This window comes from Neolamprologus brichardi, chromosome 6 (genome assembly GCF_056152115.1).
Source record: "Neolamprologus brichardi isolate AB-2024 chromosome 6, ASM5615211v1, whole genome shotgun sequence".
NCBI lineage: Eukaryota > Metazoa > Chordata > Actinopteri > Cichliformes > Cichlidae > Neolamprologus > Neolamprologus brichardi.
The window spans coordinates 540,073-567,131 of NC_142109.1; the positions used below are offsets into that span (position 1 = coordinate 540,073).

At 39.5% G+C, this 27,059-nt stretch overlaps 1 protein-coding gene across 4 annotated transcripts in view; it reads left to right on the top strand.

Moving 5' to 3' along the window:
- LOC102777039 (glutamate receptor 2-like) overlaps positions 1-26,585 on the top strand; it is an 84,862-nt gene extending 58,277 nt beyond the window's left edge. For 2 of the 4 annotated variants that reach the window (XM_035914819.2, XM_006806792.3), the window contains exons 18-20: positions 3,486-3,620; positions 10,306-10,481; positions 22,993-23,104. In XM_035914819.2, coding sequence (XP_035770712.1) covers positions 3,486-3,620; positions 10,306-10,476 — 306 coding nt within the window. In that variant the 3' untranslated portion in view covers positions 10,477-10,481; positions 22,993-23,104. Of the gene's footprint in view, positions 1-3,485; positions 3,621-10,305; positions 10,482-22,992 lie in introns of all 4 variants that reach the window. The other 2 variants (XM_035914820.2, XM_006806793.3) reach the window with 1 other exon arrangement.
- Positions 26,586-27,059: the final 474 nt, after the last annotated feature.

The window sequence follows — 27,059 nt, forward strand, 5'->3', positions numbered from 1 at the left end:
GCTGGTCAGGGGGGAGAACATGTCTGCAAAGCACTGTTGCAATGTGGCAACATCAGCTCTCTGGGCCTGTGTGAGATGGTCGTTGCAATGGAGGGAGGTGAGAATGGTGCAATTTGGTACTTCCTGCCCCAACTTATCTCTCTCCTTGACCCGGCTCACCAGAGACACAGTTTTAGTCTCTCTCCATGCTTTAAGGCGGTTGAGATGACAAATCTGTGTGGCCCCCTCTCTGTCCAACCACGAGACCTCATAGTCAACGTTCCCCATTCGCTGTGTGACCACAAAGGGCCCTTGCCACTTTGTGAGTAGTTTAGAGCTAGAAGAAGGTAGTAATATAAGCACAGTTATACAGATGCTGCTGACATTGCTGGACCTTCCTCCCAGCTTTCATGAATTAGGTTGAGCACCCCACACGGCTTCCTGGCAAACAGTAGTTCAAAGGGAGAAAATCCCATGGTGGCCTGGGGCACCTCCCGCACTGCAACTAGCAGAGGGTCTAACCAGTGATCCCAATTGCGTTCATCCTCATGTATGAACTTCAGAATCATGAACTTTAAAGTCTTATTCAGCCACTCCACCAGCCCGTCAGTCTGAGGGTGGTAGACGCTGGTCTGAATAGATTTAATGCCCCATGATTTGTACAGTTCCTTCAGACATGAACCACATGCCTTGGTCAGTCAGTATTTCTTTCGGAATACGGACTCGGGAGATGACCTGAAACAGTGCCTGCACCACACTCTTTGCAGTGATGGTTTGCAACGACACTTTTCTGGGTGTTTCTGGCGTTGCATAATCCACTAGAACCAATACAAAGTGATAGCCACTTGTACTCCGGTGAAATGGCCCGATGAGGTCCATGCCAATACTTTCAAATGGGACCTCCAATAATGGTAGGGGGCGCAAAGGCACTTTTGGTATGGCTGGCTGGTTAATGAGTTGGCATTCCGGACAAGATGCGCACCAGCGGTGCACATCCTCTCGGATACCTGGCCAATAAAATTGGGTCATAATTTGCTCCAGAGTCTTGTCAAATCCCATATACCCTATTTCCAGGCAGGGTTATAGTGAGCTGCCTGGAAAATCATTTCTCGGCGGCTTTGTGGTACCAACAACTGGGTGTGTGTCTCCTCCGTGCGAGTGTCACGGCTCACTCGATATAGCCTGTCTTCTAACAATAAACAATGTGCCGCCCTCCATAGCTAGGGTGCAGCGCCAGCCCCTTCCGGGCCCTGGGAAGGCAGAATGGAGAGAAAGGGGTTAGTGGGGTGCAGTGTAGGGCGCGCTCCACCGGAGCAGTTGCTGGAAACCATCGCCTCAGCACTGTCACCAGGGCCTGTGTCCCTGTTGGCTGTCTTGCCCTCTCTGGCCCCTCCGCTCTGGCTGCCAGCAAAAAGGACCGCCACCCCCACACTCGCGGACTGGTGGCAATGCACCCACCGCGATGTGTCTGCAGACAGCCCTTTTCCATGGACTGCTCCTGCACAACTTTCCCTAGCATGTGTGCCTCCCCTTCTGGACTGCCCGGGCTGTAGCCACCTCGCCGCCGCATCATGCAGGTTCCAGGCCCAGGCAAACGGTTGCTCCTCCTCCATCATCCGGCAGGCCTGGAATCTGCAGTGGCTGCACTAGTGGCATGGCTTGCGGGTCCGACATGGCAACAGGGTTTTTGGCACCAGTGTGAAGATGGACCAAAAGTGGACACACTGTTTATTATTTTTATTTTCCCTTTTTATTGCTGTGACACACACTGCTGACAATTTCTTTGTCGTTATTCTGGCTCGGCACCCATGGGCGCAGCTTTCCAGCTGCACTCTGACACACCTCTCCACTCTCTGCTCCGGCTTCACTAAATCACACAGGAAGAGAGAAAGAGCTCAATAACTAAAACAAAACACACCTGTGCCACCAACCTCCCTGTCACTGCCCCTTGAGCTCACTGCTCCACCCCTCCCCTGCAGCTGAGCCATGGACCACACTTCTGCCACACACATGTATTCTGTTTAATTGGGCAAATTCCCATGTCTGCTCCAATTTCCACAAGAGGAGAACTGCTCTGATGTTCCACAACCAGAAAGCTGAGAAGTTGATACCCCTTGAAGTTTTACCACAACTACCAGTCCCTTTTCTTAAAAAGAGGAACCATCACTCTAGTTTGCCAATCCAGAGGTACCACCCCAGACCTTCACAGTGTTAAAGAGGCATATCAACCAAGACAGGGCCAAAACGGCAAGAGCCTTGAGGAACACAGAGTGAACAGATTGGTGGTCTCTCTGGGTGCAGGGCCAAGTGATGTGCAAGTTGTTCCCCTCATCCACCAATTACCTTATGACAATAGTTCCCGACAGCTGCTTTAGTCTTAGATGAATAATACTGTCCATTCAAACACTGTACCCAGCCTGCCTTGGAATGATGTTGATGCTGCTGTGGGAGTTGAAGATCTCACAGATCTGGGCCGTAGCCAGCTCACTCAGTGTATTTTATTGTGCAACTGATGTGTCGGGCTTCTTCCCCCGCTACCTGATCCAACTGACTACCAGATACTAAACAGTTACAGGTTCAGCTCCTCTCTTCATCTAAGTGTTCAATACATATAGCTGGTTTTAGAACCTAAGATGTGCAAGTTACGTGATTAGGTGAGTCCAACTCAACCTCATGTCTCTCTCAACTTCATGGACAAGCTCAAGGTCCTTCCCCTTTAAAGAGGTCAGATTGCGTGTCCCTGTAGCCAAATTTGAAAGCTAAATTTCAGAACATCAGGGCCTCTACTTTCCCAACACCCCAGCCATTACCATACCTCTATTGCAGGCTCTTTGTTCTCAGGCTCTTGCCCTCGCTCCACTGTGGAGCTCAAGAAAGGTAACTTGGGCCCTTGGTTTTTCAATCATCATAAGACTGTTCTGAATTGCTCTTAGCCTCTCACCCAGGATCCTACGAGGTGCCATCGGCCCTAGAAACATAACTTCCAGGATCACTAGGGCATGCAAACCTCTCCAACACGGTAACGTAAAAAAATCAAAGGAGGGGGTGACAGATAAAATTTATTTCTGTTATCATTATTTAGTATTGTGAAGCTTGTCCCAGTTCCTGACCTTTTTGACACCAAGGTTGCAATAATCACTTTGAAATATTCTAATAATCTGAGATCCTGGCTTTTTGATTTTCATTAACTTGAGGCCATAATCATTAAAAAATAAAACAAAAAAGGCTTGAAATATTTCTTATATGCAGAGACACAGAATGATTAAGGTTGAGGACAGTGTTCTACATGTAAAGTTTTAATCTAGGTCATTTATAATATATTTAGCTTGACTGATTTAGGTTCAGTTTGAGTCTACTTTTGAGTAGACCTTCCCAGTAAATAAAGTTAGCTATTAATATAAGAGCATGCCGCTAGAACTTTCTCTGGGGTTTCTGATGATTTTTCTTCCTTGTGTGTGTGTGTGTGTGTGTGTGTGTGTGTGTGTGTTTGTGTGTGTGCATACTAGGAGAAGACCAGCGCACTCTCTCTTAGTAATGTAGCAGGAGTCTTCTACATCCTGGTTGGAGGTCTGGGATTAGCCATGATGGTGGCACTGGTCGAGTTTTGCTACAAGAGTCGTGCAGAAGCCAAAAAAATGAAGGTATATGATCTTTATAAGTGCAAGCTGAATTTGAATTTCAATCTTAAATAATAATATAAGATTATATATTAACAATGTTGAAATAAAGTTTATTGAGGATTCTCACTAAAAACATGATGTGAAACATGATGGAATTAATCCTCCACAAACAGAAATCAGAATCAGAATCAGAATACTTTATTGATCCCTGGGGGAAATTATTTTTTTTGTTACAGTGCTCCATTATAAACAAACATTAACAAGACAGACAATACGCTAACTAAGAATAGTACAATATATACATATATATATATACAAAGTCACTCATTAATAAATAGCTGTAAAAGAAACATGTGTAGTTGTAGCAGTAACCAGTGTGTTAAGTGGATGCGTTGTACAGGGAGATGGCCACAGGCGGGAAAGATTTCCTGTGTCGTTCAGTGGTGCTTTTCGGTAATCTCAGTCTCTCACTGAACGTGCTCCTGTGACTGACCAGCATGTCATGGAGTGGGTGGGAGGTGTTATCCAACATTGTCTTTATCTTGGACAACATCCGCCTCTCCAACACCACCTTGAGGGAGTCTTAAGGGAGTCTAGAAAGGTCTTACGGTTAATGAATCGTGAAAGTGATAACAGTATACCAGTGGATTCCACTATCTGATACTAATTAGTACTAAAAATTAATGAATTTTAATATTAATAAATTAATAGTAAAAAAGGCTTCCCAGTGTTTTAAGTGTTCAAATTTCAAATCTTTTTATTTGTTTTAAAGATTGAAAAATAGCATGACTCACAGAACAATACAATCACAATAACAGGTGCTAAGAGCTATCAGGTTAAAGAAAAATTGGTGGAGAGTCCCTATGAGAGTGTCCCCAAAAGGGTCATGGACCCCCTATTGATCCTCTACTGAGTCACAGGAGCCAAGGTGTGAAACCTAGCCCAGTCCTATCATGAGATTTATTGAGGTCAGATGGCCCAGGCTCTTAAAACATGTGGTAATCCTAATTGGTCTTTCATCAAGTCAGCAAAGATGCACAAAAAGAAGACCAGACACCAACTAGGGACGACCAGAAATTGGACTCTCCAACAATTATGCTTAGAACTGAAGAAGCTTCTCAGATGAGAGGTGAAACGTCTTCAAGGAAACTTTAAAAAGTCCAGACGTTTTTTTTCCAAGCTCCGTAGACTACGATGACCTGGATGTCTGAGAACCTTCACAGACACATTATGCACTGTCACTTCAACTACTACTGATATCCATTTAGATTCTTTTCTCTAACTTAAGTACTTCATACAAACCATCAAAGTGTCTATTAGACCCCATTTCTATAAGACAGCTCTAAGAATGGAAGTAATTAATGCTTCAGTCTTATTACAATCTGTCTGACTCTATTAATGGGCTACATACCACAGGCTTTTAAGGGGGCAGTAGTTAAACTGTTACTTGAAAAGCCACCACTTAACCCAACTGTCTTAGCTATAATAATACACCAAATTTCTTTTTATCTCTAAATTTCTTGAAGGAGTATTTGTAAAACAGCTTACTGATTTGCAGAGCAGTGGTTTAAAGAGTTTCAGTCAGGTTTCAGAGCTTATCACAGCAAAGCAAAGCATTAATGAAATGATCTTGTGTGCTCTGACTGTTGACTCACCTCAGTCAGTGCGATGTTTGATCCTGTTAACCATATTTTATTACAGATTACAGCATGCTGTAGGTATTAAGTGTATGAGGTGGTTTCCATCTTATCTATCTAATAGACTTTATTCCTGGCCTGGCCCCAACTGGTCACGGCAAATGGCTCCCCCTCCCCGAGTTTTTCCTTCCCACTGTCCCCAAAGTGTTTGCTCGTAGGGGGACACATAATTGTAGGGATTTTCTCTGTTTTCCTTGCATTCATTTTTTTATATTAGAAGACAAAGTACCTTGCGGCAACTGTTGTTGTGATTTGGCTCTATATAAATAAAATTGTATTGACTTGAAATGAAACTTGTTGAGAATAAGGGGAGGGAGACAGGGCAAAAAAAACACAATGTGACTCTTGAACTTGGGCTTTAGACTTGAATAGGGAAAATTTCAACTGCTGTGCACATTTCAGCAGAGGTGACTTTTTACCACGTCTACTGAATGGATGCAGCTACGGCGTAAATATTTAAAATCAACAAACCCACCCACCCCACTGATATTGCCGTGAAAATACTCAAAGCCTGACATCGGCATTACAAGAGAGCTTGTCAAACTTGGTGAGTCAACTCCAGCTCATATCAGGAAGTGTATAGGACGTGAGGAAATGCAAAAGCATTGTGACCCAGACATAAGAGTATGACTGCAGCAGTATCTGGTTTAGCAAAATACTTGGCGTACTTGGAAATATAACTGGAACACTGAGTTTAAGCTTCACTCATCATGGATGACAAGGATTGGATGGACTGATAAGGAAGTGTCCTGGAGGCCAGAGAGAAACCAGACATATAGGTCATGTATACCATATACTTTACATGATGCAAATGTAAGCATATTATACCTACATTTGTACATAATCACAGTTCTACAAGTAAAGTCAAGTTTGTCAGGATGTCATTTGGATGTTAGTTTATTTTAATGAATTGATTTCAGAATATGGCATTGGGAACACTTTTGAGTGTCAAATGGTAAAACAGCCAGCACAATGACCCTTTAAACAACTGACACACACATGCACGTTAAATGTAGGCCTACGGTGTTAGTCTGACAAACAGAGTCATTATAATGGAAACAGGCTTCGGTAACTGACATGCTTCGGGTACAGATGTGGCCATGGTTGTAGCGCTGCTCTGGTGATGTGGTCAGGCTTTGAACCTGTGCCATAATCCATGAGTCTAAGGGGTAATTTCCATGAACACCTTGAACTAAGATGCTCATCATAATGAAATCCTGATCATTGGAAAATAAAAAAGATACTCCTAAAAGCCAATCTTCTCTATACTCTCCGTCCTACAGTTTTTGAAAAAGTCTGCTCCCCTGGAAAACAGAGGCATCATAAACAGACCCTGGATATACCACTGGACATCACGCTTATTATAATGTTTATAGATTAGCAAAATACTTGCACAATAATTGAGAATGTGTACTTCCTATTATGGAACACATGGTCAGTTTCAGGGATTAATGTATTTGGTTAGTTTGAAACTCCTGTTTTACTTGCTGAAGGGCATCCTCGCTAGTTGGGAATGAGCTGGACCTCTACACTCTTTTCATTAGTAACGTCACCACCTGGAACAAAGCTAATAAATTTCCTGCCACAGAAGCTATAGTACATTGAAATGAACTCAAAGCCAAAAAGTGAAGAGCTGAAAGAAGATTTGTTACAATTAGCATATTGCATGATTTCATTAGAGTGAAGTTTCCAGGGTTTGTGGTAATTATATGTTTTAATCACATTTTTGTCTGACATTCCTAATAAACTGACACAAGTGGAGTATTAGAGACCAAGCAGCCAAGAACATACAGGAACAGGTGTATTCTTCAAAATATGAGTTTTATTATAGCCCCATTTCAAAAATATACAGTCACAGAATAAGCTATTTTAAGAACTAATTGAGCCTATAACAGAGGTCAACTAAACAGAATTCTGCTCAAAAAAAATAATACTTAACTAAATATCATAACTCAACAAACTGACCTGCCCAAATGAGAGACAGCAGAGGGGAAAACCACAGGGACAATAACTAAACATAATACAGAAAAACTAACAGCAGCCAGGTAACTCAAAAAGAACAGAAAATTAATTATTAACCCCTCAGCAATAATTGCTGCAATAGCAAAAGACAAATATTATAAGCAATAATAATAATAGTTTCCCATAAGTCCCATAAGATAATAAAATAACGTCCTTTTTTTCAGTGTTAAATATTGCCGCAATTAGCAGTACTTTGCATGTTGCAAACATTAGTTAGTAGTTGGCACCATGTTTCACACCGTGAGAAAGAAACTCACAGAAATGCATATGCAAGAGGGTGAGTCACAAAAATATCAGGTCCCACTTCTTACACAAAATTTTGTCTTAGTAAATACTTTTTTTTTACTTTAAATACTTACTTTTAATTTTTACACTGGACTGGGACAAAAATTTGGCCCTGGCAGGAAGCCCACCATGATCACTCAAAAATAAATTAAATAAATATGTCATGTATACACATATTATGTTGATTATAGATATTAATTGTTATTGGTACAGTTGTACTTTTGTTAGGACATCTTAGTTGCACTGCAGTGCAACATGTTACAATTACAGTTTTTCTCCATTGGTTTGGCTCATTTCTTGAAACAGAAATTACATTCTCAAAACTCTAAGATCATTTGGCAAAACACTCTGACAGTTTAGCACAACACTATAGCTCACCTGCAAAAGCTCATATCTCTTCCAAAACTGTTCACTCAGGCTTCAGTCTAAACCCCTTTCCCATTTAAACAGTCAGTGTCTCCAAAATGGCAACAATCCTTCTCAATAGCTTTGGCTCATTTCTCGACACAGATCGGACATTCTCATCATTCTTGGTGCTTTTGTCAAAATAAACCTGGATGGTTGATCACAACAACATGGTCCACCTGCAAAAGCTCATCTCCCCTAAAACAGTTCACTCATGTGTCAAAACTACATTTCTTTCTAATCTGAATAGTCAGTGCCCCCAAAGTGCATCGTCCCTTTGGCATTGTGTGAGTACTGCCATACAAAATGTTTAGATGTTTTGTCACTATGGCAGAGGACCAACAATATACAACAAAAAAGAGTAGCCTCCAAGGTTTGACATCACAGATTGCACTCACACTACCAAGGAAATGATAACCATTTTTTATTCACACGCAAAGAAAGTTTCACACATATGTAAAAAGAAAATGTACATTACAGTAGTAAATTGTATGAACACAAAATCAAAAAACAAGGACTTATTCAGTGGTCGCTGTACTCATTCTCCTGCTGCACAGTGACTGGAATACTACTCTAAACTGTATGAATTATGTAATTCCATAGTTTACAGTAATTTGTTCAATATATTTCTTGTCATATTTAGTATCAAAACATTCCACTAGTCCTCTCCACCTGCTAGTATAGACCTACCACTGTAGGCAGATGCACACACAATCTCTACAGTAAGTTATACATTTTTTGCCTCACGCACAGTGCCCTGTCCTATACAACATATAATTCCATCATAGATTACATAGAGTACATACCTGTTTTCCCTGCGAAAGGTTTGGATAATAGAGGACAGCACAGTGTCTTCGCGCTCCTCGGCCTCATCTTCCCCCTATTCCTCCACCACGCATTCTCAGTCCTCCTCTTCTTCTTCTTCCTCCTCCTCTTCCTTGAGGAAGAACTTCCCCTTGTCCGTTTGCTTGGCCTTGTCTATCCATGTTCAGTGATCGGACTGGCTCTGGTCAAGCTCTATATATCTGTGTTTGGCAGCACACAATCATGGAAAACACCTGTGTGTGACACCTAGTGTCACCTGACTGTCAATGACTGTCATCAATTTATCAAATATTCAAAGAAATTCATATATGGTATTCATGGTATTATGTTCTTGACCAATTTTGACAATTGAACAGACGGTTGTGCATGCGAGTACTTATACAATGAAATCATGCTGACATGTTTTGGAGAGAATGATCATTAGACTGAGAATCAACTAATCAGTTTAGATCTACAAGATCTATTCATTTGGAAAATGTGCTACATGTGGGCTAACTGTATAACTTTAGGCTACTTGTATTTAATCATTTGCAAAGATGCACTGAGACAATTGAGACATGTACTAAGGCATTTGCCATTTGATAAAATGAATGAGAAATGCCATTCTGTTGTGAACATTTGCCAAGAGGTTTGGAGGTTTGTCCATGTTATTTGGAGAATGTAATTTCTGTTTCAAGAAATGAGCCAAACCAATGGAGAAAAACTGTAAAAGCCACACTTTAGCTATTAGGAGTGGTTTATGGTCAAAGTAGCCATTCATTTTACCTATATCCTTGAATCTTTCCTTTCCTAATTATGTTAATTTCACCTTACTCCATCTCTTCCTCACTTAGTTGTTGAGACTGCTGTCCCTCCTCTTACTCTTCTCCACAGCTGGTGCTACCAACAGCAGCCTCCTGTGAACCAGGGCGTGTTACTAGTTGTTGCTGGTACTGCTGTTGACGGTGCAGCAGCAGGCCCGACAGCTAACATGTTGGTTAACTGGACATATTTTACTGCATCTACTTTTAGTTTCTATTTCTATTTAGCTTTACAGCTCCACCTTTTCACTACTTTTTCCACACTAAACTCTTCTTCAAGGTGCGTGCACAGGGAAGGTATGATGAAGTGTAAGTAATGAAAGTTGTATGACTGTATGAGCTGTTGTACAGCTAGTGCGCAGCAGCCCTTCAATTGACCCACCGGCCCAAAAGTGCACTGGCCACCAGGAACATACCCAGTAGACCAGTCCATTCCTGACTGTGGATACAGTTAAATAGATAGATTTTAACACATTCTTTGCATGGATGGACACTGAGACTATTTTCTTTCTTTTGACTTCTGCCATATTTTGCTTTTTCAATTATTATTGGTCTTATAGCTCAAACTACTATTGTCACTTTGTAACTTAAAGTAACAATAATAACAGTTATACTATTTTTTCTTAGAAAAATCACTGCAGCAATAACCATGACTTTATTTTTGTTATGAAGGTGGCAGCCAACACTTTGTCATCACCCCAGCACACAGGAAACTACACACACACTCTGCCTTCTCCTCAACATCCCCCCAACTACAACCTGCTGTCCCCCAGCCACCAGCCAAACTACGCCACCTATAAAGAAGGCTACAACGTTTACGGCATTGAGAGCGTCAAGATCTAACACGGGTAGGAGAGTGATGATTGATGGCTAAAAGTGTCCTTACCTTACAGCCATAGACAATGTTTGTGTCATAGACATTCAACTAATTGGTGTTAAATCATCTTTTCAAACATCCATTTAAATTCCATTTACAGCTGTATTCATATCAAACTGGTGCAAAGCAACCTCAGCGGCAAAAATAACGTAGAGTTGGAGTTAAACTTGTGCAGTCATTTTGTCTGTATTTACCAATGTAAAGAAAAACTTGTGAAGGGAAATAAGTAGTAAGTATATTAAATAGTTAATGCACAGCTACTTGCATGTGTACTTTTCTGCACCCAGATCTAGTCATCTGCAAATCTTTGTACATCTGAATTTGTGCCTTATGTCATACTGTAGATGTTACCTAACATAGAGAATATGCAGGCAAATTTTCCAGATGCATAGTGTTTTGTTTCACAAACACTTGTGCAGATCTTGGTTTGTCCATATATTTTTTTTTACTATTTCAGATATAAGTATACATTTCTACTTTTAATATAGTTGCAGTGTTGTCATTCGTTAGGCTAACTGATCACTCTAGTGGTGGTAAATTGGCAGATACACATGGTAAATTAAAAGAGGTTGTAATTACTGAATGAATTAATACATTAAAAAGAAAAAATTATCATTATTATTATAGTAGTTATTTTTCTACAAAACAATATATCTATATTATGATAACACTATAGTGTAGCAATTTATTTTTATGTACAGAAAGTTTACGACACCAGTGACCAGCAAACTTTTTGTTTAAAATTTTAAAAGATGCTTGTTCTGGAAAGAAAAACTAAAAATTAAGTGACATTTACTTTATAAATGTAATGAAGCATTGTTTAGTTATTGTTCACATACATGAACTGTTTTGACTGTGAACAACATAAATACAAAAGTTGCCATTGAGTCTCGCATTGCATTGTGATATGAGCCAGTGTGTGTTCAGAGTATGATGTGAATGCAGCAATTTTTCCTAACAAACACTACTAACACTGAGACAATAATAAAGTCTTTTTTTAAAACTTCAAAGTAAAAGATCAAAACTATGTATGGCTGTGGTACTCTTTTCCTTTGTTTACTTATTCCTCAACAGCTCGTTTGCCTCCTTCATCCCTCTTCCTTCTCTCTTCATTTTCTTTGGCTCCCATTTTTTCTCCACTCCTCTTCCAAACTTTCCTTTCTGTCCTTGCCCTCTCCTCTTCCTTCTCTCTTACTTTGTTGTTTGCCCTTTTACTTTTTCTTATGTTTGTCTGTACGTTATCCTTTTCTCCTACTCTTGTCTTAATAGCCAATCATCCTCTTTACTGAGTACTCCTATGTGACTTAATGTCAGTTTTTATTGGGTGGCCCTAATAATTTAGACTGGTAACACAAAATATGAGTTATTCTGTTAGTTACCTAATTGGAAACAACCCTATAATTGCTTTAATGATAGATAACCTGTGATTACGCGAGTTTACAAGCCCTTAGAATATAAGAGAGAAAATTCCAATAATTCTCTTTTGAGCAAGCCCTCGGTAACAGAGGAGAATTAAAACCCCCTTTTAACAAAGAGAAACCTGACAGAATCAGTATTAGAGTGGCCATGGGATTTGGTTGGCAATTGAATTTAAGAGCAAATCCAAGATGAATAAAAAAAAAAAAAACAGTCGCCTCTATCTCCGTTTCTTCCTTTGTTTTGCCCCAGATTTTAGATTCAGGCTTGTGTGTGTTCAGTTTAAGACAACATTTTGCTATATAAGAAATAAGATACCCCAGAGTCTGTTTACCATAAAAATTTACATCCCTAATGTTAACATTGCTCATGGATTTCACGGTTTGCGAGAAAGACTTTGTTAGATGACAGGTGTTTTTTGGTTGCTGCTATTTTGGTTGTTATTTTTTGGCTTTAGACTACAAAACAAAATTAAGCAAACACAGTTAACAAGCTATGCTGTGCTTTAAGTCAGAATTTTCAGTGTCATGGTAACTTTTGTTGTGTACAAAGCCTGGTTCAGAGCAGGTCATGCTCACAGTTTTGGTTTAAAATCAACTGGAAGTGCCACTTTTCATCTATTAAGGGACATTCACACCTACCTGAACATATATGAAAACGTAATGCAAACGTCATTGCACAATATAAGAAAACAATTTACCTTCTCCACTGATGGCACCTTGCAGCTTCCTATATGTCTTTAAGATCCCACCATCTGTGTAAGGTGAAGTCCACTTGTGCACACTTACCTCCATTAGTACAACAAAATAAAAACATACAGTAAACAAAAAAATAAAAAAAACAATAATGTAAGTAAGTAAGTATAAATGCTAAACAAGGAAAAATAGACTAAAAGTCATAATGAAGAGTATGCAATTCTGAACAGATGGGTTTTAGACACGATTTAAAAGTAGAGAGTTTGTAGTCGATCATGTTCACAGTACATATTCACCACAGCTATTTCCATCTTTTTCACGAAATCCATCACCATGTATTGTTCTGCATTTCTTTTCTTAACACCATACCTAGCCAATATGTTTATTTTTGGCAAATAGTAAAACAGTTTCCACAAGCACTTCATCAGCGTCCCCTTCTCCTATAGCCGTGAGGGTGAAACCTTTAGAGATAAAAGCAAAATCCTCCAAACCCACATAAAGGCTGACGCCAGATAAGAAATGGGGTTTATTCCCACAAGAGTTTATCGGATGCTGAGTCCAGAGCAATAGCGAGCCATTAGGGAGGCCTGTGAGTCTAAGAAATAACAACTACAGAGCGTGGGTTTGAAATGTCCCTGAATTGCCTGCAGACATGATAGGTTATCTACAGATCAACGGGTGGAAATTCCTTATGGGACAAGATTGATGACCCACACGAGCCTCAAAAATGTGGGAGATGATTGTGTGTTTGGAAAAGAAAAAACAGAGAAAAGAATTGAGGCAAGTCAGCATAAGACTGGGCCATATTGTGGTCATCATATCTGCATGGAGAGGGACGTCGCCATGACCTGAAAGGTCAGAAAGTGACTCCCGGTAAATTAAAAATAAAATGAAAACCCAGAAGCTGCTTAGCTGAAGAAAACCCCAAGCTAGAGAGAACCAGGAGCTCATGAAGAATACCAGACCGATGGGGGGGGAGTGTTTTTAACCCAATTCAGTTTATTATCGTTGTGTACTCCGAGGTATTTATAGTCCTCCCCAATGTCTACATGGACCCCCTGGATCGAAACAGGGGTAACACATTCCACAATCAGGTCTTTGGTCTTTGCCACGTTGAGCTGCAGATGATTCTGCTCGCACTGCGTGACAAATGAGTCAACAACAGCCTGGTACTCTGTTTCATCACCGTCACTCATAAGATAAAAGAGATAAAATAAGATAAACCTTTATTAGTCGCACACATGGGACCCAACCACTGCAGCATCATCCAAAAACTTCTGATGATAGCAGGTCTCTGTGCAGTGGCTGAAGTGCGTGGTGTAGAGGGTGAACAGGAAAGAGGCTTGTCCCTTGTGGTGCCCCTGTTTTGCTGATCACCTTGTCAGACACACAATGTTGAAGACCCACATATTGTGGTCTTCCCGTCAGGTAATCAACAATCCAGGACACAATCCGGTCTTTAAGTCTGACATCATTAGCCGTGTCTGGGCCCAAACTCCGCTGCATATGTCAAACGAACACTGCGGCATCACTGAGAGTTGAAAGACTGTCTAAATTCTTTCATCTTTAATAAAATGATCAGCGTTCTGCTCTACCAGGTGTAACAATTGAGTTTAACATCCAGGCATCCATGAAAACAGATTTTATGGCATTTAACGGAGTTACAAGTTAGCAGGGAGTTAGCTCGCTAGCTTCCATCTAAATACATGCATGTGCTGACTGCGGGATTTTGGAAACAAATGAAGGCGTACAGCTCTGTTATCACTTCCAACATAAATGAAGACAGAAACTAAACAGCAGTGACATTTGTAGAGTTAATAAAGTTGGGCTAGCTGGTATATAATGATATGCTACGTGATCGCTAGTGACACAGCTATGTTAGCATAATAAACACAGTGAAGCTGGAGGATGAACGCTTTTTTCCCTTGATAAAAGTTAACGTGAGGATTCTCGGTGGTCAGGGACAAATGGAATCGCATGGTACGCTGCTGTAAACGGACCAAACTTCAGTCAGAACAACTGAGATAATCGATCCACAATACGAGGTTAGTCATTCATATACTGATGCGTGGGCTGGGTTGTAGTTACATGGTAAGGTTTTAAAAACTGAGCTTTAAAATGAATAGCAGTAAGAAAATCCGAGAGAGGCCGACAGTGATCACTGACTGTTTTAGGGGCTTTTTGAGATTAAATAGAACAAGATACAAAGTATTAAAACATGTTAAAAACACGAAAGCCTTGATAAACGCAGGGTAGTTTGGGCCTGGAAGCAGGATTCGTCACGTCATCACTTAAAGACCGGATAGACCAGGGGTCGGCAATCTGCGGCTCCGGAGCCGCATGCGGCTCTTTAGTCCTTTTAGTGCAGCTCCGCGTGGTTGTGGGAAAATTAATTAGAAGTATCGCAATCCCATGGCAGGATGCTGTAAACAGACCAAACTTCAGTCAGAACAACTGAGATAATCTATATACTACTGCATGGGCTGGGCTGCAGTTGCATCGTAAGGGTTTAAAAACTGAGCTTTAAAATGGTGGTAACAGTAGTAATAAAAACCGAGAGAGGCTGACAGTGATCACTGACTTTTATAGGGGCTTGTTCAGATTAAATAGAACCGATACAAAGCATTAAAACATGTTAAAAACACAACAGCCGCTCAGGTGCATCAGCCTCCCCTGCAGCGCCGCTGCAGACCACGCCCCGCCACACACAACGTGGTTAACGTGGTAAAATACTTATTTAGACAGAATTTTTAGGCAGCATAGTGCTTTGTTTTCAATTATTTTTTAAAAGTCAGGTCAAGGCTCCAAAAGCCCGAAGGCGATATAACAGTTTTTGTTTGCTGGATCATTTTAGTTCAGCTGGGTGTCTTTCCTTTCGTTATATTTCTTAAAGAGTTCAAAATGTGTTAATTACATAAATAAATTTTAATTTTCTCAGTAGCACTTCATGGATTTCCTAAGCAACACACTTTAGTTGTTCAAACAAAGCATAAAGGTAAAAAACAATATATACAGTGTTATCTTCATTTTAGATGGCAAAAAGTGTTTTCTTTTGTGTGGAAACAAGGTCCAAATGGCTCTTTGGGTGTTAAAGGTTGCTGACCCCTGGGATAGAAGCATCCACCTCCATCCTTGTCAGCTTATCACCTGTGAGGCTTGGCCTGATGGTGTTGAATGCACTGGAAAAGTCGAAAAACATGACCCTCACAGTGCCCTCTGGTTGGTCCAGATAGGTGTAGACACAATTGAGCAGGTAGATCACGGCGTCCTCAGCTCTGACATTTCAAACAGTTGTGAGATTCAGTCTTCTGAACTGCTCATCTCACAGGTTGCAGGGACTCCTCTAGGCACTCCAATTTATGCTTTGTCAAATCCCGTTCCCCCCACCTCTCTCTCTGGTATCTAATCAACCAATCAGGTATGTTTGCATGAGATCCACCGATCTTCAGTCAGATATTATCATTCTCATTCTCTCTCTATCTCTCTAATTTAACATGGAAAATTGTGTTAAATCTGAATATTCAGTCCAATATGAATAAGCTTCAGTTCATGTTTCATTCAGTTTAGATTTCATTTGCACATTCAATTTAGCATAATCCTTCTTAATCCAAATACTTTTTCTCTTTAAAACTCTCTCAATCACTGGCAAAGGAGCTTGCAAAGAAGATGTTTCACCTCTTATCCGAGAAGCTTCTTCAGTTCTAAGGTCAAATGGCGGAGAGTCCCAGATTTAAACCCAGTGGGAGGATCCCCCCAAAGAGGGACAAAAGGACCCCCTGATGATCCTCTAATCACATGAGCCAAGGTGTGAAAACGGGTGTGGGTCCCAATCAGCCAGAGTTTCAGCTGAGCTCATTGTGAAACCTGACCCCACCTTATCATGCGATTTCCTGAGGTCAGATGGCCCAGGAAATGGGCCTTTTATCCCTCTTTGGGGGGGAAACTCCCACTGGGTTTAAATCTGGGACTCTCCACCATTTGACCTTAGAACTGAAGAAGCTTCTCGGATGAGAGGTGAAACGCCTTCAAGCAACTTGAAGAAGTCCAGACACTTTTCTTTGCAAGCTCCTTTGACTATGATGACCTGGATGACTGAGAACCTTCACAGACATCTCTCAATCACTATTTATTCAATACTTTTTTTTAACCAAATTGAATATATTTTATAGATTTTTTTGGGTGGGGGGCTTTTAGCCTTTATTTGATAGAGACATTGTAGACAGACAGGAAAGTAGGGAGAGAGAAAAGGGAAGACATGCAGCAAAGGGCTGCGGGTCAGACTAAAACCCAAGCCTACTGCTTTCTAGCCATATGGTGTATAGTGCCCTGCTCACCCACTGATCTACACCATCACCCTTCAGTTGTGTATTTTTAAAGTCAGAAATTCAACGATCAGAGTGGCTCCTGCTTCGTTCCCTCAAACACACACTCTCATGTTTCTCAGGGCCTTACCTACCCAGCCTCTCAGTTCGAGCTGAATTAGGCCTGTCTTTAGAATCATTATTATATTGCCTTACTCTCATCCTTTTGGCTAAACGTAAACAATATATATTTAACTGATTATATTCTGATCAGTAGTGAGCATAATTAATTACAACATTTAACATTATTTTTCTTGTTCAAAAGTATAGTGACACAGTTCTTATCTTAATCCCAGACATGAATATAAAAGGCAGATGATGTATCATGTCTGCACACACAAAATGTGTAGATGTTAGAACAGACATCCTCAGACTACATTTCTCTGTTAACATACTGTTCAAACTCATATTTTAATTTATCTTTTTGATTAAGAATAAAGAAAAAGGATACTATTGGCAAAAAACACAAATAACAGAGTGCTTAAATCACATATAAGACCGGATGTTGAGCCTCTCAGTTAACTTATGGCTGAAGTGGAGTTGTGAAATTTCAGCCTGCATGATACACCCTGTTGGCCAGTCTGGTCTTTAAGTGATCACGTATGAACCCTGCTTCCGGGTCCAAACCTCTCTGCATTTATTAAGGCTGTTGTGTTTTTAACATGTTTTAACTCCTGCTTTACAGGTGAAAATAGAGCAAAAGGACCGCTAGTCTTTGACTTTATTTATTTTCTGCTGTGTTTTACTTGCATCTATTTGAAAGAGTGAGTGTAAACACACACAAAAAAAGTATTTTATGTGCTGGAATGTGCAGAAAATAGGTTTTCTTCCAGTCAGAGAATGTTGCATTTAATTAATTTTTTGCTTGATGCATAAAGTTAAAAGATTAAAACTAATAAAACAAGTTTTAAAAGGGGACCTTTCCATTTGATTACATTTTGTATGATGGATTATGCAGAAAAAGTAGAATTGGGCTGAAAGATCTATCGCTTTATCACCTATTCAGGTTGTAAATCGTGTTTTTAAAAAGTAACTAAGTAACTAAGTAATTAATTACTTTTGAAAATAAGTAATCAGTAAAGTAACGGGATTACTTTTGGGGGGAAGTAATCAGTAATTAGTTACTGATTACTTTTTTCAAGTAACTTGACCAACACTGGTCACTAGCAATCAGGTTGCACAGCATTATATACCAATTAGCCCAACTTCAGTAACCCTACAAATGTCACTGCTGTTTAGTTTTCTGTCTTCATTTATGTTGGAAGTGATAGCAAAGCTGTACGTTTCAATTTTTTCCGAAATCTCTCAGTCAGAACATGCTATATCATGTTTAGGTGGAAGCTAGCGAGCTAACTTCCTGCTAACTTCTAACTCGATTAAATTTCATAAATTCTGTTTTCCTGGATGTTAAACTTAATTGTTACATCTGGTACAGCTGATCACTGATTATAGATGAAAGAATTTAGACAGTTCGTAACTTTAAGTGATGCCGCAGTGTTAGTTTGACTTTGGGACCTGAAGCGGAGTTTGGACCTGGAAACGGCTATGACAGACTTAAAGACCGGATAGCACAGGAGGGAGTCGCTGTTAAGCCAGGCTCTGACTGTTCCTGTATGGAAATCTCATTCTTGATGATCCATATGTTTGATTTAGCAAAGATTTTACATTGCAGACCCTTCCTGCTGCAACCCTCCCCATTTATCTGGGTTTGGGACCAACACTAGGAGGACACTGGTTTGGCCTCACCCCGTCACATACACGTGCCCTGGTGGCTGGGTTAGTTGCTGCCACTAATTATTTTCTTTATAGTATACTTAAAGTTTGACATAGCTTCTTTCCTAATGGTAAGTGGACTTGTTCTTATATAGTGATTTTCTACTCTGCTTGAGCAATCAAAGTGCTTTTTACAACATGCCTCATTTAGCCATTCAGATAAGCACGTTTTTCTATGCCTAAGTGCTTTCTATCTAACATTCATGCTCCGATAAATTCATTGGAGAGCAACTTAAGGTTTAGTGTCTTGTGCAAGAAGACTTAAGAGCAGCCAGGGATCAAACCACCAACCATAGAAGATAATTAGTAGTTGACTTACTCTACCTCCTGGCCTACAGCCACTATCCATTAATACAATGTATCAATGGAATTATATACAGTATATACAATATATAATATTAAGAAAAGCAAAAAAATTCATATCATTTCATGCAGTCTTTTGAAAATCTTATATCAAGTGCTGTATTGAGTGTTATACAGCACTTATCAACCCCAGTGTCAAAGAAAAGCTGGAACACTATATGAAATATAAATAAATACAGAATGCAGTTATCATTAAACCTCAACTTTATTCAATCACTCACTGAAAACACATCAAGTATTTAAAGTAGGAGGAACATTTTGCAGCTAATTACGTTAACGAACAGGTCACATGATTGGGTATAAATAGTATCTTAGAGAGGCAGAGTTTCTCAGAAAGAAAGATATCAGAGGTTTGCAAAAATACAAATCAAAAACAAAAACTTGTAAAATTGTATGACAATTTTAGAATAATGTTCTTCAGTGTAAAATTGCAAAGAGCTTAAATATCTCATTATTTACAGTAAATTTCGTTAAAAGTTTCAAAAAAATATTGAGAAGCCTCTGTGCACAAGAACCTGAAATCAATATTGGATGATCATCATCCTCAGACTGACAGACATTTACAGAAATCACTATTAGTGAATACAGTTCACAGTACATTGCAAAAATGCAGGTTAAAGCTGTATCATGAAGAAAATGATGATTGGAGCTGGATTACTGGCTATGTAATTGGCAGCTTGCATACCTGGGAAGGAAAGGTACCATCAGTATTGAAAAGTATGTACAGTCTTGAATTGCAGCTACTACAACACCATGGCTTCGTAGAGGAAGAGTCCAGGTGCTGAACTGGCCTAGCTGCAGTCCAGAGCTTTTACCAATACAAAGCATTTGGTGTGCCATAAATGAAAAAGAATATGACAAAGATGACCCAGGACTGTTGAGCACCTACAATCAGACGAGAATGAGACAACATTTCTCTCTCAAAAGTCCAGCAGCTGTTCTCCTCAGTTCCCAGATATTTACATACAGTTAGAACCTACAGGCATGCTACCCAACTCTGAGATGTGTCATTAAACTAAACATCTAAAAATGTTTTCTTGTTGCATTATCAATAAAATGTGGCTTTAAGATTTGCAGATCATTGCATTCTGTTTTATTTACATTTTTTTTTCAAAATTGGGTTTTATTTATATAGTATATTTGTATTATATTCACAGAAATTGAAGCAAACTTTAAAGGCAGCCAGCTACTGCTAATCAAATATGCTTGATTACACGATCACCAGAAAGTGTAACCGCCTTAACCAGACGGTGGCTGGTCTGGGGCAAAAAGTGTTATATGAAAAGCTAAACAGCCTTTGAATGAAAACAAACGCTGTTGTTACAGTGATGTACACTGTCTTGTTGGTATATATATGTATGATTTCTATAAGATTTTACATCAGAGGACCACTTTGGTTGTAAGATTGAGATAATTATTTATTAAAAGCTAGACGAGAATAAGAAAGAAAAGTATTTCTTTGTGCCCCCCTTTCCCTGTTAATGCCCTACCTGGCCCCCCTGACAAAACTTTGCTAGACCTGCCCCTGCACAGTTACCAGCTGTCAGCTACATAGAAAAGGATCCTGGTGTTATTTGTCTCTCAGTTCATAATTTCAACTCATTCATGTCACCTAAAGGTAAACCTGTTTCTCCATCACCTGTTCAGCTCTGATGTAAGGACATCTCCTGGTTTGATCTTCATGTTGTTGCTGTTGTTTAGTGCAACATCCGCTGGTTTCCTCTTTCTGGCTCAAAGTGGGCGATAAACAAACAAGAGAGACGGGACTTGCTGATGATTGATCAGTTTCATGATTGAAGTAGCAACAGGAGAGGGAGGGGGAGAGAATGAGAGAAGAAGAAGCAGCTGTGCAGCGTAAACACACAGAATAACTCCAGCTTTGTGTGCTTGTTTCATTTTAGCTGAAGTACAGGACAAATCACGTTCCTTTTGACCTCAGTACCATTTTCTGTTTGTCTGTGATAAGATTGCTTTCAGAGCCGTTGCCCAAGCAATGGGGAGGGCGCATTTGACCTCCTCGGCGGTAACTGGTCCAGCCCGGAGTCGATCATGACCAACTGGCCAATCCACCACCTTTCATTGTTTATACCGTTACAAAAAACAAAAACAAAAAAACCCCAAAACATCGGCCTATAAAAACAAAAAATCAGCCCACTGGGTGGCCAGTCCAGCTGTGCATCAGGCTAAGTTAGACTCATATTAGCAGTCAGTGGGCTGCATACAGCACACCCCTATTTTGCTACACAAGGAAATAAGGTTACCTGGAGGTGAAGTGGAGAGAGTGGTAAATATGTAAGAAAGAAGCTGTTTAAAGCAAAAACGAAGTGAAAGAAACTTAAAATAGTGTCCGAGGTCCAAGGAGCAAGCCAGAAAAAAAGGCTGCTTTTCAGAATGTGTCCACAGGAGTAAAGACCACTTTAAAATAAATAAACAAATCAAAAAGTGAGGCTCCAGCTCAAACAACAGGTTGCTGAATATTGTTTCCCCTGAGACACCCTGGCTCAAGTAAATGGACTGGTTCTCGTGTAATGCTTTTCTGCTGTATCTATATAAGCGCTCAAAGTGCTTATTAAAATGTTGAAGCCATAATAATTGTCATTGTAATTCTGAGGGTTTTGTGGCATACAATGTTTTGGGAAATCAATAATAACAATTAGTCGTAGCAGAAGCACTCATTTCAGCCTTGTGATTAAATTCTAAAAGACAACCAGGTTATCATTTGTTCACGTACATGGTCTGAAGGACTTCTGTACTTGTGTAAAAACATTCAGACACACGAGCTACACACAGATTTGTTCATATGTGTACCAGCCTTACCTTAAAGGTAAGGTCAAGCTAAGTAGCAGATTATGCTCAAAAACAATGCCTCCTATGTTTGAAAGAGCCTATAGGAGCGCAAAGACAGACATTGGGGCAAAGAAATTTTCCCCCACAAATAAAAACACAAGTAGAAATTGGAAGTACCTCTGCACCTGAAATAATAATAGGAACAAGAGTGATAAAAATTGTTAAATATTACTGTAAAAAAGAAAAAAAAAGCAGATGAGGGGATATTCTAAAATCTCAATAAAACAGTCAAAAAGCACAATCTATGCTCTGCCCACGTCTAGTCCAGCAGCTGTTTCAAAGCCCAGCTCCTTCTTGTTTCGCAACAGCTGAATGCACAGCTGTCCAACAGTCTTTCCTTAACTTCAGCAGCTCCCTCCTAATGCTACATCCAGGTCTGGACCCCCTGGGGGGCTCTAGGACAAAGTCACTGGTTCAGTGACAGTCCGGCTGCTCTCTAAAGCCAATACAGCCAATAGCACTCCCTGGTACCCCAACAATAGTTGTTATATAAGAAAGTGTAATAGGCTGTTCACACGGTTGTTGTAATCAGTCATATCAGTCATATCAGCTAGTATTGGACCCTTGATCAACAATGTCCAGCAGGTAGTACCAGCGATAGCACAATTCTACATGCCTCAGTTAGTATGTTAAATATTAAAGTTTAAAGAAATAGGAGGCTTAACCTCTTACGCCCCAACGCCCCCTGATATGGGGGCAAAAGGCAGGAGATCAGGTAGGCTTGGGGCTTAAGAGGTTAAAAGGGTTTCCAGGAGAAAGCACGTTCTCTTAAAAAAGGCTATGTTAGCAGCTGTACAGTATTACCTGTGAATAAAGGATTGAAAAATGAAATTAGGTATATAAGTGGGGAACTTAAAGGGTTTGGTGAGTGCAACAAAAAAAGATTCAAGCAGTCCAGTGCCTATGAAGTACAGTGGCGGATTCCTCCCAGTACTCTGGTTAACTGGTGATTCTAACCCTGTCTATGCAGCTTTAAGTTACGTGTCATTGATGAAAATGTGGCTAACGTGTTTTTGTCCTTATACAGATGAAATTCACGGATGCAATGCGCTCCAAAGCTCGTCTGTCTATCACAGGATCAACCAGCGAGAATGGTCGTGTTCCAGTGGCTTACCTCCGTCCTGGATTACCCATGAGTCTCAGCATGACTGATCTCTCCTGACTACATCCAAGCCAGTGCCTTACAGCTAGAAAGACTGGACTGATGTCTACCCACCACTTGGCTGTCAGGCTTCAGCAATGACCTGCCCATCAACGAAGAGAGTCACTTGACCATCAGTGAGAAGAATGGCTGCTCATATACAAATTCATGAAAAGCAATCAAGCACAGTGGACAGTTTTCTAATCAAATACACATCATTATTTAATGGATTTTCCCCCTCTTGTACAGACAACAAGAAACAATGATGCTAACGCAATAACAATATTAATCAGGGATGTGATCAGGAGTTATAAAAGCAGACTGATGAAATGAAATATCACATCCATAAAATATTAGTAATTGTGGTAGCAGATAATGATATTGCTATTGTTCCTATTTTTTCTCCTTATTTTTCCCTGAAAATCCCTAATGAGTGGAAACTTTTACCAGATTAAGGGATGCATGGACTGGCAACCACAGGTACACAGTATAAACACTTCTACAACACAACACTACAGAAACATACAAATTTTATGCAGGGATGGGCTGAAATGGGTTAAAAAGTACCTGAGCAAGGTGTGATACCGAAAGCATCAACAAATGCAATCTGAGAAACTGAATATCCCTCAAACTGACCACTCATCAGTTTTACGATTAAAATGAAGCAATTACTAATGTTTATAATACATTTCATGAAATGTTGTCCACTCCAAGATATGTTAAATAATTAAACAAAAAATATTTAGTGTTTAATCCAATTAAAATTTTAATTGGATTCTTGGTAACATGAATATTTTATAGTCTTTGCAGAATTACTGTAAATATGTTTACATTTTCCTCTTGTTCATTGGGCAATAGCTTAACAGTGATTTATGTTTGACTGTGTGACACACAGCTCTAAACGTTTAATGATCAGCATATGAAATTATAAAATAGAAATAATAACTCATGTTGAATCCGTTAAATATATTTTAACACCTTGTGTAAACAGCACATTGGCAGTTTTTACATTCCTCGTTTTTCATGCTGTACTGTTAACTACAGGATCATAGATTTAGCCAGATTTAACCATTATTATATACACAAAATAGAGTTAGGAAAACTAGATGGAGATTCAACCCTGGTTATGGACAAATCACACGGTGTGGTTAGTGAGGGAAGTTTTACTCGTTGGTGATAAGAAAGAAAAATGTATGTTAGCAGAAGCAAACTGCAATGCAAGGTGTCCCAGCAAGTTAAAGACTGAGATAGGTGGTATACACTCGGAGCTGGGTCAAATAACGGGAAAACACACACAAACATAGGCGTGAATTAAAATCAGCTAAGTGAAGGTGAATTAAAACGATCAAAAGGTCAGATTGAGTTTTAGAGTTCTGTGAAGCATCAGCCCCAGGTTAGTTTTAGTGCTTATCTAAAGATTATTGGTTTTATCCATAAATAAATACACAGAAAATAGCAACTTTAAGTTTGTGCAGTTATTTAATATACTGGTATCCTTACTGAATATGGACACTAACAGGGACTAAAAAATACACAGACAAGTCGCATAAATTGTGTAGCTGTTTGGCAGCTATTGGCAGTCATTTGTCATGAAGACACTGAAGGGGTACTTTAATCATTTTTTGTTGCACTTCCACAAAGTGAAGATATTTAAAATTCCTTAATAAGCTCTAAAAACAGAAACACACATTCATAAGGCATTCAATAGGGCTATTTCATGAATCCCAATTAATTGGTAACACCCTACACATGTCAGCTTTGTTTGTAATATAATCATTTTTTAAAAACTGATCTGAAACCAGTTAAAAACCAGTTTTTATTCTTCTATTCTTGTAGAAACCACTCCTTTTTTCACAGATCTTTCTTGGTAATTTGGTTTTGCATGGCATCTATGACTGTATATTCACAATTTGAACTTGCTGATATAAAATTGAAAGGCACAATAAAGTGCAACCCACTGGCAGCAAAATAGGCTAATGTTACTCATATCAGTGCCATATTATAAACAATCACTTTCTGTTGGCTGCTGTAGTGTAGTAAATGGTCTATTATCTAGATCTAGAATTTAAAAATTGCATTTAATTTTAAAGACGCGCTCTATTTTCTTTAAAGAAAAAAAGACTATTAGACAAAAAAATAATTTATTCAAAACAGAATCAGAACGCTTGCATTCAAAGATCTAAACAAAAAATGTGTGTGTAAATTACATCTTGCTCTCACCCTATGGCAGTTGGGATAGCCCCCCCCCCCACCCCCCGAACTGGAAAAGCGGAAGAAAATGGACGCGTGGATGAAAGCTTTTATTTAGAGCCCCAGATACTGTTTTCACAAACTGAGGTGGACTAAATTTGCTCCCTTTAATTATATGGTTCTGTAAATATTTAGAATATATGAGAAGTATATGTTCCCATCCCTCTTTCTAGGTCAGCACATCACAACTGCAGCGTAAACACAAACACACCTTGCTTATACATTGACATATATTTTCACATTTGCATGTGCACCTGCATAGTATTCTCATAAGAGTTCTGAAGTCAATTGGATGATGTGCCAAACAGACTGAGACCCAATCAGAGTTCTTTATGCTCAGTCAATGGAAGCTGCTGATACTGAAACCTGAGCCAGTAGGAGTTCTCACTGCTGTGAACTGGACAAAAAAAAGAAACTGTGAAGAAAAACTTTTTGTTTTAATAAATATACTGCACTAAAGGATGGCAACAAAGACGATGGAAGAGGATGGAGTGAAGAAAGTTTGCATGTCACTTTAAGTTTTTCCTTTGATGAAATTTTCAGTCTGAAGCTTTGTGACTGCTGCATTTAGTGTTTAATAATGATACTAATAAGAATACTATTAGCGATATTAATTGCAGTATTATTGTGATTCTTGTTATGTATAGTGTATGCTTTTAAGAACTCTGGTATGCTATTTTTTTCACAAGAGAGCTGATGTTTGTGCTGCTGGTTAGAAGCTAGCTGGTTAGCTTAAAATCTTCTTATACGATATGAAAAATGCCCAAACTGTGATAAACACAGGGTTGTTGAAGATATAAAGGCATCTGCTTCCATTTCTTCTTATGAACTCGTATCATTTTCACCTTAAGCACATGTTAATTTTCATTATATTCTCATGGTGTTACAGTCAAATGAACGAGTAACAGCAAAATAAAACGCATCCTTCACTGATGGAAATGTGAAAATGATCACTCTTAACGTTACCTCTGGTATAACTTCATTTTCTATTAAATGTAAGTAAGTTGCTTTTTAACAGAACAGATTATTGCCTGGGCTAATTTCATTCGAGGTGTAAATTATGTCCAACATAGTCCCTTCCGTTTTGTATACTGCTTATATTTCATATAAACATGTATTGAGTTCTTGAGGTCTTCATTATCTGACTATTTTCGGTATATATTAAACATGCTTGCCCTTGAAATGTCATAATAAAAACAGACAAAGACATTAAGGACACACTTAACATAGCAGTTTCTTGAAGAAGTTTTGTCTCTGTTTTCATGATATTGACCTTTTGTGGCCATATAAATTATGACTGGACTTTGAAAATTAAATTAAAATGCTGTCGAAGGTGAGATAAACTGATGAGTGAGGAAAGGCTATAACTAAACCTAGACTTGAAGTAATGCTATTATCCCAATGGTTGGTTACCATACTATAGGGGCGACCGTGGCTCAGGGGGTTGGGAAGCGTATCTGTAACCAGAAGGTCGCCGGTTTGATCCCCGGGCTCTCCGTCCTGGTCGTTGTGTCCTTGGGCAAGACACTTTACTCTACTGCCTACTGGTGATGGCCAGAGGGGCCGATGGCGCGATATGGCAGCCTTGCTTCTGTCAGTCTGCCCCAGGGCAGCTGTGGCTACAACTGTAGCTTGCTTCCACCAGTGTGAGAGTGAATGAATGAATAGTGGCATTGTAAAGCGCTTTGGGTGCCTTGAAAAGC